Below are 15647 nucleotides of genomic sequence, written 5' to 3'. Positions count from 1 at the left end.
GGCTATGACGACTCCAGCTGCTGCTTGCGTATGCATATTTTGACATAGTTCCTCACCATCCAGTGAAGTGGAATACAGATATTACATATTTGAAAATAATAAGTCACATCAACCTGTTGAGTTACCAAACAAATAATTTTTTTATGCAAGAAATCTCGAGAATAAGTCCATTCAACATTGCAAAGAAAAAATCAAAACTTTAATGTACATCCAGAAGTGTACAACAGAAATTGTATCCCTTGTACAATTCTTTTGTTTTTTTTGTTCTCGGAGATATATACCAAGCTACATTGACCTTGTCCAAAAATAAATCAACCACTTGCATATCTTGGGGCTCACTGACAGATGTTACACGTAAATGCTGCCATTTGATTCCAGTGTGCAGTCATGTTTAGTACATGTAAGACAGGGCAAGAACATTTTGACAAGTATTACCAGACACAACACCAGACGAAGAAAAGAACATGCAAAATTGAAACAGATACTTCAAACACTGAGGAGGATATGTACTTCTAAAATTCCTCTAACACCTTTCAAGCACCTTAAAAAATATCTGTAAAGATGTGGTTCCTATACAGTTGTCCCAATATAAGGGTAGCGTCTGTGACGTGTATGGTACTGGAGAGATTTGAAGTGCATTGCCATGTAAGCATGAAGTGTCCGATTGTGCTCATTCATATGAAAATATATAAATACCCTCTGCTGTACTCGATTTAAACTGGCTAGTGCATAGTTGTTCCTCTGCACAGTCTACATGGTCAATTCAAACAATGTTCATCCAAAATCTTAAAAGCCCTTCCTATATATTCAGCATTTTTAAAGACAATTTACATAAAATGGAAAGTTTTCTCCATCTATGGCAATACTTAATGCATATTAATAAATTAATCTAGTAGATATCTTTATTTCCCTTTGCACTAAATGCTAAACACTCTAAAGTCTACATGACATTACCATGTTTATCCTTCGGATATCACATACATTACACACAGCTGACTGTCGCACCTACACATTCTGCCTCAAATATCCAGCTTGGAGGACGGCAATGATAGAGGAAAGCCTTTGCTTAACCTGCAAGTCTGTTTTTAAAAATAGGAATTGTGCGAAAAACCACTCGTCAAGCTTGCAACAATTGGCAACATCTTTCATTTGCCTTCCCACCACATCGCATTCAGTGACCCACTTCATTTTTTCTTACCTGCTTTACACAAATGAATTTAAGGCCTACATCAGTTATTTGTTTCCCTAGATACAGCTACTCTTGGTATTTTTTTGTATCAAAATATAAGACTTTTGGGGGGGGAGAGGGAGAAATGCAGGGCTATAAATCAGACTTTTCGGGCTTCTTCTTGGGGTCGAACTTCAGGGAAGCCGAGTTTATGCAGTAGCGCAGTCCAGTTGGCTGAGGTCCATCGTCAAAGACGTGACCCAGATGGGCACCGCACTGTAGGAACAACAAAATTAACATAGAAATTAGACAAAAATACTTTCAAAATTTCAACATTCTGAATTCTTAAATTTGGAAAGGGGGTCGTCTTTTTCATGTTTACAGCAGCTACAACACAGACCGCACTAATACAAGAAATGTGCTTGAAAGCCTCAAAACCCCTTATTAACTGGTCACTATTTACACTTGAAAATTATGTATCAACAAGAGGTTACAACCTCCAAGTGTCTGAGCAATGTGAAAACCATCTGATCCGATTATGTCACCCTCTAAATATAGATCCCTGGGACAAAAATGGTCTCTCCCTGGCTACCGCTTGGCGGCACACTGCAATGTGTATTACAACTTTGTTATTTGAACCTACCTTGGCACAGACACACTCTGTCCTGACCATTCCGTGGGAGGAGTCCCGGTGTAATTTCACCATGCCCTTCTCAGCCAAGTCATAGAAAGAGGGCCAGCCTTGGAGAAAGAAACCACATAACCATGTCACAGCACTGGACAGACCGACAGAAACAGGTGACAAAAAATGGAGGGGGGGTCTACTTGCACGTGAAGCTCATATCTTCATACGCCTCTTGCAATTTTTCTTTCTCTTCTGCCCCCCCCCCTTTGGATCCTTTTTGCTTTCTGCCGACATTGGCACAACTTTGCTGACAGAAGAGTGAATGGGAGGAAGCTTTCGGAGAAGAGAATGGGCGTCGAGTCCAGTGTCTGGTTTTCTGATGGTCTTGTCTTTAAAACTTGTCAGGTCCCTAACACATTTCTGATGGCAGATGAGAACTGCACTAGAGGCCACATCTTGCAGATTCCATACATTTTGGGTTTAAAGCTGAATCAGGGATCAGCCAATGAGCACACAATATGACAGGAAGATTAACCCTAACGGTCCTCAGTCCTCCAACAGGTGAAGGACTGAGGACTTTTGGGGTTAACACCAGATATTCACAGCAAGATGCTTTGAGGTCGGTAAAGTGAAGAGACACTAACCTGATCCAGAATCGTACTTGGTGTCTGATCTGCAGTTGGCAAAACAATTACAAAGAAAACGTTAATGGTTCTGACTTCAACATTTAAAAAAACATAGGTACTGTAGCTCGCAAGCCTGAAGACTCCTGTAGAGAGGAGACAGAAGCAGTTACAGTGTTAGAGGTGGGAGGAAAACCCCAGAGGAATATTCTGGGTAAAACCCACGGAATCAGGTAAGGACTGAAATCCCAATCCACACGTGGACCGGGGCCGGGATTCGAACCTGAGCCGCAGAGGTGGAACGCGAGGAAAGAACCACCAAGCCAACCTGACTCCCCTTCAATGAACTAGGTTGACATGAACGGCATGAACACATACTCAAATGAATCGCAACACCGTGTAAAGCTCTGAAAGTCTTGGTTTCAGACTGGAGCTACGCACATGACTTACTTGAACAGAACTGCATCACAAACAACACAGTGGTAGAGGCCGTCATCCTTCAACTTGTAATACTCGCCCGTGAAAGCCCTGCCAAGGCAACAACACCGATGCGTCATAATGATGTATCAACAATGCATTAACGCACAATCATTTTTCCAGCCGAATATTAGCAAATCTCCAGTCACGCACTGCTCCAGTGACTAACCGTTCAGTTCCATGCTCTTGGGTAACTGAGTACTGCAGGGGGGTCAGCCTTTGCTTCAGTTCATCCTTGTCCACAGACATCTCGTAGTCTCCTCTCTTTGAATAATCTGTGCAGGAGATTAAACAAAAAAAGCTCCCAAATAAATTCTCTGATAACATGCAAGCATAAATGAAACTTTCACTGTAGCTCAGATAGCCAAGACTACCCAAGCACTGAACACAGCAAAATACATGTAGTTTCACTTCACACCAAGAAAATTTAATTTGTCCTATAAGTGAACACTGTGCGCGCATAAGCACCTTGTGTTAGCAATCGTTCAAGCTCTCAACAGAGGACAGAAATCAACATCACTTGAGTGGCTTTGCTGAGGCCTGAGTCTATGCAGTGTGCATGGAGGGAAAAAACTGAGAAGTCAATACAGACTAAGCCACAGCCACAACCACAGCCACAGCCACGCTGTGATGACAATGCAGAATTGTAAAGACACAGGATGTACATGTACATGCGATGACGTCCATGTACGTAACATAATACATGACAAGAATACTTGTATCTAAAAATACATGTAAACAATTACTTCCACCATCAATATTACACTCCAATCTTTAAAGTTTACAAGCGTAAACGACACAAACTCACTGACGCCAAAATGTCTCCCTTGAGTCAAAGCCAATGCCAACTAATCCCTGCTACATAAACTGACGAGTGTACCAACATGCCACACCTTGAGTGTGTTCGTCATGTGCAGGAATAACAACCAGTTAGCATGACCAGGAAACAATTCCTTGTTGACATTTCCCCAAGGTAAAATTCACACCAACAGTTCTTTCCCTTTCAAGGAAACAATGAAAAAAAAATGAGAAAAAGATTCCAAAGGTCAGGGCTTGGCCATGGACAGCTATTGATGTTCATAAGTGTACAAAACATCCGCCAATAAATAACAGGGTGAAATTCCAGTGAAGCAAGGCACTGTGTAGTGAACCAAGTCAGCATTTTAGAGGTTAACATCCATTTCCTTAGGTGAAAAACGACAAAACATCATGCCGGTACTTGCTACCTTATAAATCCGTGCTGACTACTGTAATAACCCTAATCTTGCAAAAACTGTGCTCTGAAGCAATTTGATGAGCTGTACAGCCCTACAACTAAAACAGAACAGAGCGAAATTTTGCCATGTGGAAATACATGTAGTGACAAGGAAATGACGTCCAGCAAAAATGCCAAGATATGTACATACATGTCTAATATTATTTATATCCTTGTTCTAGGTTTTTTACTTTCAATTACGTTTTTCTGACTCACATCTTTCTAATATTAATCTGATCTCGTCTGAAAATCAACAAGGTACACTTGATCAGTTGTGATGACGTTTAAATCACCAAAAAACCTGACTTAATTTTCTCATTTTACAAATGCTTGCTCATAGCATGAGCATGACACAAAGGTACGGTACTTGTCAAGTCATGTGTTAGACCATAACACTAGGCTCCAATAACATCACAACATTGCTGAGTGGAGCTCGTCATTAACAAATGTCATTGACAAATTTCCTGTCATCTGTTTTGCTGTAGGTGACACTAATAGGATAGTCTTCTGTGTAATCAATGCAAGTCAATGGACCTGTGTGATTGACAAATTCAATGAGCATTATGTGTGTGACAGATGGTGTTCTCAAGGACTCAAAAAGAGAATACAAATTGTCAGCATAAAACTTTTTAGAAAGAAAAAAGTTTCTTTCTGTCCCATTTATGGAACGTGCAAATTTAATATTTGCATACAAATTCATTTAAATAATTTTCGTATAAATGAATGATCCCACACTCACAGACAGATGTTTCTGATAAGATCAACTCTACAGGGCAACGATGCAATCCAATTTGAATTCGCCTAAATCTAATAATAAGTTGGCCATCTGTTTCATGGCTGTGCTTGATGATATGTTATCTCCAATGATTTCAAAGAGCTGGTAAGCACACTACCTTTGGGCAAAGCAACCCCCCCAAAAAAAAATAAACAGCTGGTTCCTGATCAAGCTGTGTAATGCACATTGCTCCTGGCCAGCTGGTTCTCTGCATACAACAGACTACATGTTTATGATTTGCATATGTAGCTGTTTAAAGTTATACCTTTGAGCTACACATGAAGTTTTACAAACAATTTGATAAATCAGAAATTAAATTGGAAATGAAACCACACTTAAAATTCGTTTTGTTTTCCCAGTTGACCAATGCAGGTCCTGGGCCGGGATTAAAGAGGCTGTCTGGTCCTGATTCGTAACCATGGGGCAGGAGTGTGCTCTTTAGTGGTTTCTTTGTTTTTCCTTCTCTTTCTTCAGTCAAACTTCGGACTTATTATTTCCAATGCAATTGGTAGTGACAAAAGATCTGGTGATTTGATGATGAACCCTTGGCCACAAAACATGGGAAAAATGGTATTCTCCGAGAGACACACATTTCTGCGGGCTTTATCTCTTTTTCTCCAAAAAGGGGGCTGGAGCAGATACAACACAACTTACATGTACATGTATTTACAACATGAACATACCAAGTTTAGGATTAGTGCACAAAGATGCCCACTGAACGAATCTTAGATCCAAAAAAACAATAGTGCAGTGCAAAAAAAAGTGCATGCTGTGTAAAAGACGATTGAACTTCTAACGGATCAATTAGAATTGAAAATTGCAACCCCATGTAAACAGCACACACAGAAAACAACATGCACAGCTTGACGCCCACATACAATACAAGCATTTATTGATTTCTGGCATGGGGGGAATCAAGATACATCTAGAACAAATACGGTCGGACAGTTTGATTGCAGATGTATAACTGCACTGTCACAAACGATGAAGTCCCGTCATGGTCGGTGTAAACATTCTAAGCTGCCTCCATCTGGCTCAATATGTCCTAGATGCTAGGACTGAAAAGCGGTAAATGAATCAAGCAAAATGGCAATGTTAGGAGTTAAACCCCGTCTACTGACGATGGAGGATTCCTGAGGCATCACAGTTTGAGGTTTAATTGGGGCATGCTTTGTGTCACAGTACTGACCAATTGTGAAAATCAACTTCACACCTTTTCATGACGAATATTAAAACTAAATGAAGCTCTCTACGCCTGAAATTCAATTTTCTAGCTACAAGCCCGGGGCTGTTGTGCAATGACCGTTCAGTATGATTGTGTTTAGATGTGGCTCACACTGTAACCTCCTAGTAACCACCCTTGAAGGGAACTCCACTCAGGTCTTTCTTTTTGTCCCTTACTGCGAGCTGTTTTTGTTATGTTTACTTATTGGGTGGATTTCAAATGTTTGTTTTTTACATGTAGGTTTGAGTTTGCTTTTGAAATACAAAATCTCCTAAAATATCTTGTTTTGTTGGGAAAAATTTGTTCGAGCGTTATCAGTCTGAAAAACCCAAAATTGAACTGAGGCTTTTTTGATCTATTGGAAACAACAGAGAATAAAGGATAAGATCCTTTCTTCTAGCTGCAGGACACGGTTGAATAGGGCAGTGTACACATTCCAACCACAGAGCAAGGAATGTACATGTACATGTACTGCAACTAGATACTGTTGGATTAAAGAGAGACCGTAGAATAATACGGGTTAAGACATTGGACAGCCTAAATCCAATAAGCAACACTGTTACTATGACGATGCAGAAATATGCCGCAGGCTTGGGATTGAATACCTTTTCAAAGATTAGACGAGATATAAAAGGGCTTAGCAAATAATGCAAAAACCAGGAGGTCTCTAGGCGAAAACAGAACCAGCTTTTGAGCTTTCCAAAAGGTCGTTTGTAGTATCAGTTGAAGACACTGCAGGAGAAATTTCGATGAGTGGGATCTTACAAGAGCGTATACATGCAACCCTTTAACGATAAGTGCCGGGTGCTCAAATGGTTCGACTTGCCTAGGGCATGGAGTCAAATGAAGATGCGGGACCGGCCAATGTTCTTTGACATTTTTCGTCACGGTGAGTGGCCTCATGTACATGTACAATACTGAAATCTCCAATTGGATTATGGGTTTGTTTCATGGCTGTAATGTGGGAGGAAGGAAAATCACGGCAGAGAGATTGTTTGCTTTTTTTGTGAGGGTGAAAATAATAGGGGCAGGTCAAAGGTTAAACAACTACTACCCACCCAAAGCTCTGCAGAGATACATACATGTGAGATACGTACATGTACATGAATGCATGTCAATTGTCATGGAGACCCTGTGTAAAAAGGCTAGTCTTTTTTTTTTTTTTTGACGGGGGAGGGGAAATCGATGACCCATTTCCCCTGACCTGAACTTTTTGTGCCTGCTTTCAAACTTTTAACTTTTCATTCTGACCTGTGAATACTGAACTATACATGTACATGTACTGGTCTCATAGACACCATGGGACTTTGTGTCCTTCAAAAAAGGGCTACACTGCTGAGAGCTTTGTAAAAAAAAATGAGTTTTTTACTGAGAAACCCAACGCACAGTAAGCAACAGCATTGTAATATACCTGTTAAAAACCACAAATTCTCCATAATATTCATTCAACATGACTGGTCTATAACCCCCAGATGGGTTTTTTTTGGGTCAGACAGGGTGATACATGTAAATGTTCCTTTACAGACAGGGTGATACATGTAAATGTTCCTTTACATGTACATGTATACAGCACTAAGGCATGCAGCCCAAGTGTGTATCTTGACACTATCCAGATAATGCAAACACATTATCAGTATCAAACTTCTCACATTAACATTACCTACCTGTACATCATGTACTAAAATCCCTCCAATACCCCCAAAAGGGCCCCTATACAATTTTGTCTGAACTGAAGACTGTTGGGCTTTCAGAAAGATGCTGTCGATTCCACACTTTTCACTTTTTTTGAAATCTCTCGGAGTGGGTAGAGATGTACATGTACCTGGGATGGATTTACTGAGGTCTGAATCAAAGTGTGCCTTGAAGTTGACAGATTCAAGAAATCAGAGGGAGGGGTGGGGTTTTGGTAAAGGATGATTTAAACAGCACCTGTTTTGACTCAATTACTGTGATGAATCTGTAATCAAATCTATGCAAGTACTAGGGGAACATTATAACATTAGAGCATGCTTCGCTTTTCCTTGTAATTTGTTTCTGACCATACAAATATGTGACCGGTACATCCCAATCAGGCATAAGTTACAAATTGACTCTCTGAGATAGGTACATGTCCATGGTCAGAAAGAGAATTTCATAAGCTTTCAAATGGTACACATTACAAGTGTGTTGATGGTAACCTTTCATACATATACCTCCAAAATATACAGAAACTGTTACGTCCATTTTTTTCAACCCATGTCCCCACTTTACTTGGCCATTACGTAAAATGGCCTTAGCGACTTATTCCTGATTACGATGTACCAGGTCACATCTTACAAGTTCAACCAATAAGGGCATGCCTACTAAGTTCATGTATCTTCACGATCAATAACCTAAATAAACCCAGGAGTGTGCAGACGACCCGCACATATCGCGCACTCGGTAAATGTACATAGCAACTATATTTTTCTACTGGCAGACATTTCATTGATGTCAAATAGATCGTTATCTTACTGTTGTCAAGTGAACATTACTGGGTCTGTTTCCTTGCTCTATGGTCTTGTTAATCAAATGATGCGGAATCATTCGGTTTTAAATTGTTGGGGCATCTATGTGCATGCAAGGACACACTACACACACACACGCATGTACATGTATGTACATGTGTGCTGTGGAAGTCAAGAATTTACTGGAGTTGTCATTAGAAGGTCAAGGCACGCTGGACGTTTGCAGAGGGCAGCCAAACTTAATGCATCAAATTCCTGGCATATTGTTAAAGTGATGTGAAATTTTGGTATGGATGGAATTTGACTGGTTCTGGAATGTTGCAGTAGGGTTTGTGTGCTCATACAGTATCAGACATGTATGACTAGGATGTACACCTGATTCTAGCAAAACAAGAAAATGATTGCTATAAACAGATCTCTAGAACTGAAGATGAAAAATTGTTTCAGTTACAAAGAATTTATACACGCTGTACATGTACATCACCATAATTCAAACCTTGCCCTTATGAGCATGCTGAAAACAAAATATGCAAAGTTCTGTCAAGTACATGTAGGTAGAACTACATTTAAATTTATTTTTTTTAATGTTTATAACCAAGCACATCCAAAATGCTATACTTTGGGACAAACGTACAAGTACATTGTAAACAAGACAACACAATCCTTGCATTTTCAAGCACGAACACACCCGTGTTGGCAGATACATGCGGGTATTTCCAGAAATTAGGAATCGTCTCCCTATTACATCTGACATTTGCTATTTGACATGGGAATATCACCGGATTGGTTCTAAACTATTACTATTTGTTTGGCAGGTCATTTGCATTAATTCATCACTCTTTGAAATTAGAAAATGTGTTCTGAACTTACAAAATCATGTGTCAGATATGACAGGGACACACAAAAAAAATGGACCCCAATTTCTGGAATTATTCAAGTACATGCACTGGTACATGTACACGGAGTTGTAATATCCTGCAGTCTTCTAAGCATACTGTGCATATTTAATATTCTGGTGAATTTAAAAACAGCACAGTTTTGAGTTTCAACATCTGAAATTCAAATGGAATTCTAGAGACTCTTTCTGCCTTAAATGTCATGAAACTGCAACGCAAAATTGAACATCCAAACAAAGCGTGCTGAGAGAGTAAGGTTACTTTCTCGGGTACCGAATTACACTGATCATGTTCATAACAAGCACAAATGCTACAATTTGCACAAATCTCCCGAAACTGATCTTCAAAGCTTATCAAGAAATGCATATGAGCATAAAGGCAAATTTGAAACGGACCTTCTATGCGAATTATCAATCCATACATGGACATGTACGTAGGACTGACACATTTAAACACTTCAATATCGTGTACAGCTAGCATTTGCCCACCTGATTAAGTGTTTGTGCAATACCGATTATTTATTTTGAGAACAAAACGATCAGGTCAAATACAAGAGCAACAGCAGCTGCACCGAATCAGCACTTGAAGGAGGAAGTGGTACCTGTCTCGTCCCGTGCCTTGTACACAGCCACTTTGGTATCTCCCGTTTCTTTCCTCCGTTTCGCCTCCAGGAGTAGAGTCCTGTGCATTGAGTGTGTGGGAGAAAACATCTTCCTCCGTGAAAAAAAAAATCCTACTCTTCCCTGTGTCGATCGTTTCAAAGTCAAGGCGTCACTGACGGGGAGACCACACAGGGATGATGAGAGTAGAGATGCAGCGTCTGTCCATGTACATCTTCACGGACGTGTCCTTGGCAATAATGCTGGAGCAGCCTGTGCTGAATGTGTGTGCCTCAGTTTCAGCAGCCCGACTGCAGCGCTGTTGAATTCCCACAAATGTCAACAGCGTCTGGATCTAGTTCTTACAGTCATCTCCGCTCCCGACAACGCTGACAGGACTTGTTACCCCTGATACTGCCTGGTAATCTGGAAGATCTCTGGCCTTATCAGGCCCTACCCATGTAACCATGAGACACACGCATGAACTACACTGGCGCCGTGTGAAGTGAACAGGAAGAAGATTATTATAAATACATGTAGATGGCAAGTCATGCCTGTTATTCATAACAGGCTGCTGGCCCAATCCATTGTACACACTTTGTGCTCTTGACTATTGCAAATAATTTTACAAATAGGCCGACAACGTCACAGGTGTCACAAAGGTCAGACTAATTGAATAAGTTCATACATGTTCAACTACAAAGCATTATCACAGTGTATTATCGACTTAAAAAAAATTATGTACATGTAGACAGCCAGTCATATGTTCTTGTACAATTTACATGTACATGGGTACACATGACACAACACTGTATACATGTACATGTATTTCATGGAATGTACTGTACATGTATATCCTAATGTAACCTCTTCTACATGTACACCTGTATGTGAATGTGGTTATGCGTCAATTTGTTCCTAATTTTAAACTGTACATGTGACAATTGTGTGCTACTGTCACACCCCTGTCTCAAAAATCGTTCAGTCCACTTAATTAAAGGCTATGCCGGAGTCTCCCATTACAGCCAATCCAAATGCTTGTATCATTGGTGGGAAAATATACATGTTTCATGCATGGCATATGCCATGTTTGGCACTGCAATCCCATGAGAATTGCACATCACATGCAAACATCTATCACTGACGTTTATAACCACAGGGCATGACCTTGAAATTGAAAACAATAGTTGCTATGGCAACCAGCCAGGTGTACATGTACATTGGATGACTGTGTCGCATGAGGATGCCTGTTTATATAACCTACAGAGGCACAAAAACTGTCCAAAGAAATTCTGGTCAGAGATCTAATGCACTACAGCCTGGTCCTTCATCGCTCATTTCAATCTGCTGCCAGAGAAACAACCATTTCTAAAAGACTTTTTTTCTGCTTACAGACAGGGATTTCTGGTGTTATTAAAATTAAGTATGACTGGCAACAGCTACTGGCTAATCATGAAACATGATTCCTGAGCCCCCCCCAAAGGAAGGTATATGTAGGCTTTGTTTAGTTTTTGTTCTGACTCTTTGGGGCTTTAAGAACATGAATTGTTACATGTAATAATCATTCTTGTGTTGAAAATTGGCCACTAAATGCAAATATGCCACAAAAGGTTTACAAACCACTTAAATGAAGGTGGCAAAAAATGAAGATCTACATGAATGCAAAGTACATTTTCCGGAGTTCTCAGAAAAAGGAAAAAAAATTATAAATTTTTAAACACTTCAACAAGTAAATACAAAACCACTCAAATGGATTTCGGTTAAACATTGAATATTACATGTAGCTCAATCGAGCAATTAGATATGTACATTTAAATGTTATGGGAATACAATTTTTTCAATAAAATACCCAACAAAACTAACAACCAAAGAAACTTTTTGTCAACAGAACAAAATTCTTCCAGGGCAACTGGTTTGATGAGACACAACATATTACTATCAATCTACATGTACATGTATACATGTACACTGGTTTTAGGGGGAAAAACTGAAAATCTAGATATTTACATGTAATTACGAATGAACCAAGTAACAGTACTGTGTCGCACATTTGCGAATTCCCTCCGATTGTCTTGGAATGAAGGTCTCCTAATTTTCCACATACGTGTGCATGTATGTCCAAGGTTACATTACATGTTCAGCTATTGTTTCTCCCAGACAGAAATCAAGTGATAAAAGATCTTTCAAGTGCATCCTGGTTCAAAGGTGAATTTTCATGTGTTCGTGTAGCAGAGTATCATACATTAATGTGCTAAGTTCAGTGCACCGGTTGATGTGGTGTGAACAAATGCTGGTGGGGTGGCGATGTTCAGAAAACAATCAATGGCTTTGTCTGCTTGTGAAATGAACGTACAATGTTACAAAACATATGTAAGCTTGAATTGTCAAGTTATGTCGACCACAGCTTTTCTTTTACCGTTAGATTTTTTGCCCTGCCCGACATGTATTATAACACTGTACATGTATACTCTAGCAAAAAATTTAACATTAATCAACATCTCCCCAGCACAAATCCATCCTCGGACACAGCTTTTCTTTGTGAGTACAATGCATGAGTGACTGATTTGACTGACTGATGATGCGATGGATAGCCTGGGAACATCTAACTGACACTACCTTGTCAGTTATTGAGGTTACATGTAATTACAAATGATCAGGCTAGACACTCAGGAAAGTGAGAGGTGCAGTGCATAATTCAAGTACATGTACATCCTATTGGTCCTAACTGTCAATGGCAAGGGATGATCCTTCTTCAAACTTACAGTGTTTCGTGAAACACACCAAATCCAAGAAACTGCATGATAATGAAGCAGCCTGTCCAACACCATTTGTTGTTTGCTGACTACATCAATCATGTCAACAGATTTATCTGGTATATTGTCTCAATTTCTACCAACTTTGTACTGGTACATCCCCATGGTGTGCCTCCAGACAAGTGAATGGTACATGTATTTGTTTTATTTTTTAAATTGGATGTACACGTGTACTGGTTCCAGTCTAGTATTACTCTTAGATTTCAATTTGAAAAATTTGACATGTACACGTACATGTACTTGGCTTCAATCTCAGAGGCAAAACGCTGAAGAAAAATTATCTTCAGCAATTGGATTCAGACCTTGAACTTGACAATGAAATAATAGAGGACCTTTTCTTCACCTCACAAAACTCTGCAGAAGAGTGGGTTGGCCTGATAGCACTTTGCATGTTTTTCTACGCTTCTGTATTCACAGCATCAAAGAGATTCTCCTAAAGCCACCCTAATTGGAGAACGATTCATATACATGTACGTGTAATTTCTCATCTAGCCACTTGTCCATCCACCTGTCCTGTAGTCAGGCAGAACAAAATTTGAACAGGCACTTTGTCCAAAATTTACAAACCCCCATGTTTAGTACATGAAACTTCAACACTGGTGACTAAGTCTTCACACTTCCTTACAAAATGCTAGGTGCAGAGGAAATACGGCCTCCGGTAGCATTTAAGGTGTGAATGGCTACACCAGACTAAGAGGACAATGACATTATCCAAAGTTATTTCTTTTTGAAGAGTTACACATACGGACATCAATTTCCCTGAAGTGGTGCCTGGTACATAATCAGAAAGCCATCAAATGTCAAATTTAGTGGGAAACATACATGTACTGATACCACCAGTATGTTTTAAATAATATCAGACCAGTACTGGTGAACATGAACAGGGTGTCTAGTGATGTCCATGTATGGAAGTCTTTTCTTATTTTCTTTATTACCTGCTGACTGCGTAGTCCCCATCTCTGGCTCAGGCAGATAAATGTCAAGAAGTGTAGGAACGTGTATCTTCACTTAGAATGGTCAGAAAATGACTCTCCACTGCTGGGTTTCAATTTCTTGGAAACCTTCTTGAAGTTTTTGAACAAGTTTCACCCCAAAGTTACACCCCAAAATAATACTCCTCAAAACTTATACTTCCGGAAAACTCTCAAAACATGTGACTTAATTCATTCATGCGCAAGTAGACTTAAGTCCACTCCAACAACACTATGACATCGACAAATATGCATTGTAATTTCAGGAACGAGGACAGAGTACATAACTGTAGTTGTCTGTTGAACAGCAGCAGCGCCCTCTTTGCAAACTTTGCGGTTACTCAACTCATTTATTTTAACACCTGTTTAAGTCACGTCTACGACTCAACATGACTCGTTAAACTTACGACGTAGGACTGCAACTATTGCCACAGGTTTACACACCCTGTTCCACTGTGTTCTCGCTGGTTGAAGCCTCTGCGGAATGAACAGCGAAGAAGAGCGCAAAGCAGGCACAAATCGGTAGGAATTTCGAGCAAATGTCGACAGATTCATGACTTGTTTTCATTTTTAGAAGCTTGAAAGTGCGCCCTCTCTCGATCCAGTGACCATAATTCAGATAGTCGGTCACCACACCATCATGTTTCTTACCAAAGCCAAGTTATAGCGTAAGGGTACCAGATTCCTTGGTTCAACTCTGTATCGCTGCAAGACGCCACGAGGGCCGGGTTGTTATTTGTTAAGGAAAATATCCTATAAATACAGATGTATGTGTGAATACAACATTTTTGCTGTAGGCCTATAACAAATTATGAGTAGGTGATAAAAATAGATATTTGGTTGGATATAATGAGAGTTTTACGGCGTTTGGAGTTTCAAGATGTGGTGAAACTATGAATCACTAGAGGGCGCTCTTAGAACAACAGGTTTTATACACAAGTTACTCCGTACACGTGATTGGCCTATTTTGTTCTGAATAGATATTTTGGCTGATTAGTCGGCATTAGGTTTATGTAAAAAGTGTCCTTATTGTTCGGAATTACTTCATTAAATCTGAGGTTATATCAGTTGCAATGGTTTGTCGTGTTCATCTTGGGCATTTCCAAAATTTCCAGAACTGGTTCACATACTGATTAGGCCTACCAGGTTCTGAGTTAGAACTGCTTCCCAGGATTTCAAAGAAAAATCTTAGAATGTAAAAGTTCTGCATTTCAAAAAAATTTTTTAGTCGGGCAAAATGGGCACTACCATACCTGTGGAACCACAGACTCGGTCGGGTGTTATCTTGGGTAGTCACATTTCTTGCATTTTGTACCATTTTATGGATGAATTGTGAAAAAATGTAAGTCTCGCCAGTTTTGGCATTGAAGAGAAGGCATGTTCTCAAATGCTAACAAGAGGGAAAAAAACCTGAATTATTTACATGCATTTTGCTTTTCGCATATATAACAATTAATGTTTTGCATTTCTTTGTGGTTTGGCTTTTGGTTTACTTATCACTTTGTGGTAATTTGCAGTACAGTCAAGATGGAGGAATCAACTGAAAATTCATGGAAGGAGTTTGCGACACTCCTGGAGAGATGGGGAAAGGAGCGTGGCTCCACAGCGTCATCACTGGCAATCCTTACAAGGCAAGGATTCACAGCTGTCGGGCCTGATTTGTTGATTTACTCAATCGATTTATCAATTATGCTGCAGTGTTGGTCGATCTTGTTAGAAATGTCAGAGCTCCAC

At 39.8% G+C, this 15647-nt stretch overlaps 2 protein-coding genes across 6 annotated transcripts in view; one reads left to right on the top strand and one right to left on the bottom strand.

Annotated features, from left to right (window-relative positions):
• Positions 1 to 116: 116 nt before the first annotated feature.
• On the bottom strand, positions 117 to 14515 carry msrb3 (methionine sulfoxide reductase B3). 4 transcript variants are annotated; one of them, XM_022243120.2, is made up of 6 exons: positions 14358 to 14515; positions 3063 to 3168; positions 2867 to 2944; positions 2438 to 2466; positions 1812 to 1909; positions 117 to 1444 (listed from the first exon to the last, which is right to left on the bottom strand). In XM_022243120.2, exons 1-6 carry the CDS (start codon positions 14479 to 14481, stop codon positions 1322 to 1324), a joined length of 558 nt encoding a protein of 185 aa, XP_022098812.1. In that variant the 5' UTR covers positions 14482 to 14515; the 3' UTR covers positions 117 to 1321. The 4 variants fall into 4 exon arrangements, with proteins under 4 accessions (XP_022098812.1, XP_022098811.1, XP_022098814.1 ...); XM_022243119.2 differs by having other exon boundaries at positions 14321 to 14511; XM_022243122.2 differs by lacking the exon at positions 14358 to 14515 and adding an exon at positions 13878 to 14189.
• The window catches only part of dcaf1 (DDB1 and CUL4 associated factor 1), a 20726-nt gene continuing 19570 nt past the window's right edge, over positions 14492 to 15647 (top strand). For both annotated transcript variants that reach the window (XM_022243113.2, XM_022243112.2), the window contains exons 1-2: positions 14492 to 14680; positions 15431 to 15544. In XM_022243113.2, coding sequence (XP_022098805.2) covers positions 15441 to 15544 — 104 coding nt within the window. In that variant the 5' untranslated portion in view covers positions 14492 to 14680; positions 15431 to 15440. The remainder of the gene's footprint in view (positions 14681 to 15430; positions 15545 to 15647) is intronic.

The sequence above is a fragment of the Acanthaster planci genome, linkage group LG04 (genome assembly GCF_054643075.1).
Source record: "Acanthaster planci isolate LZ-2023a linkage group LG04, COTS_SCS, whole genome shotgun sequence".
NCBI lineage: Eukaryota > Metazoa > Echinodermata > Asteroidea > Valvatida > Acanthasteridae > Acanthaster > Acanthaster planci.
The sequence above is the reverse complement of the archived record's forward strand: the minus strand, read 5'-3'. Positions and strand labels throughout refer to the sequence as shown.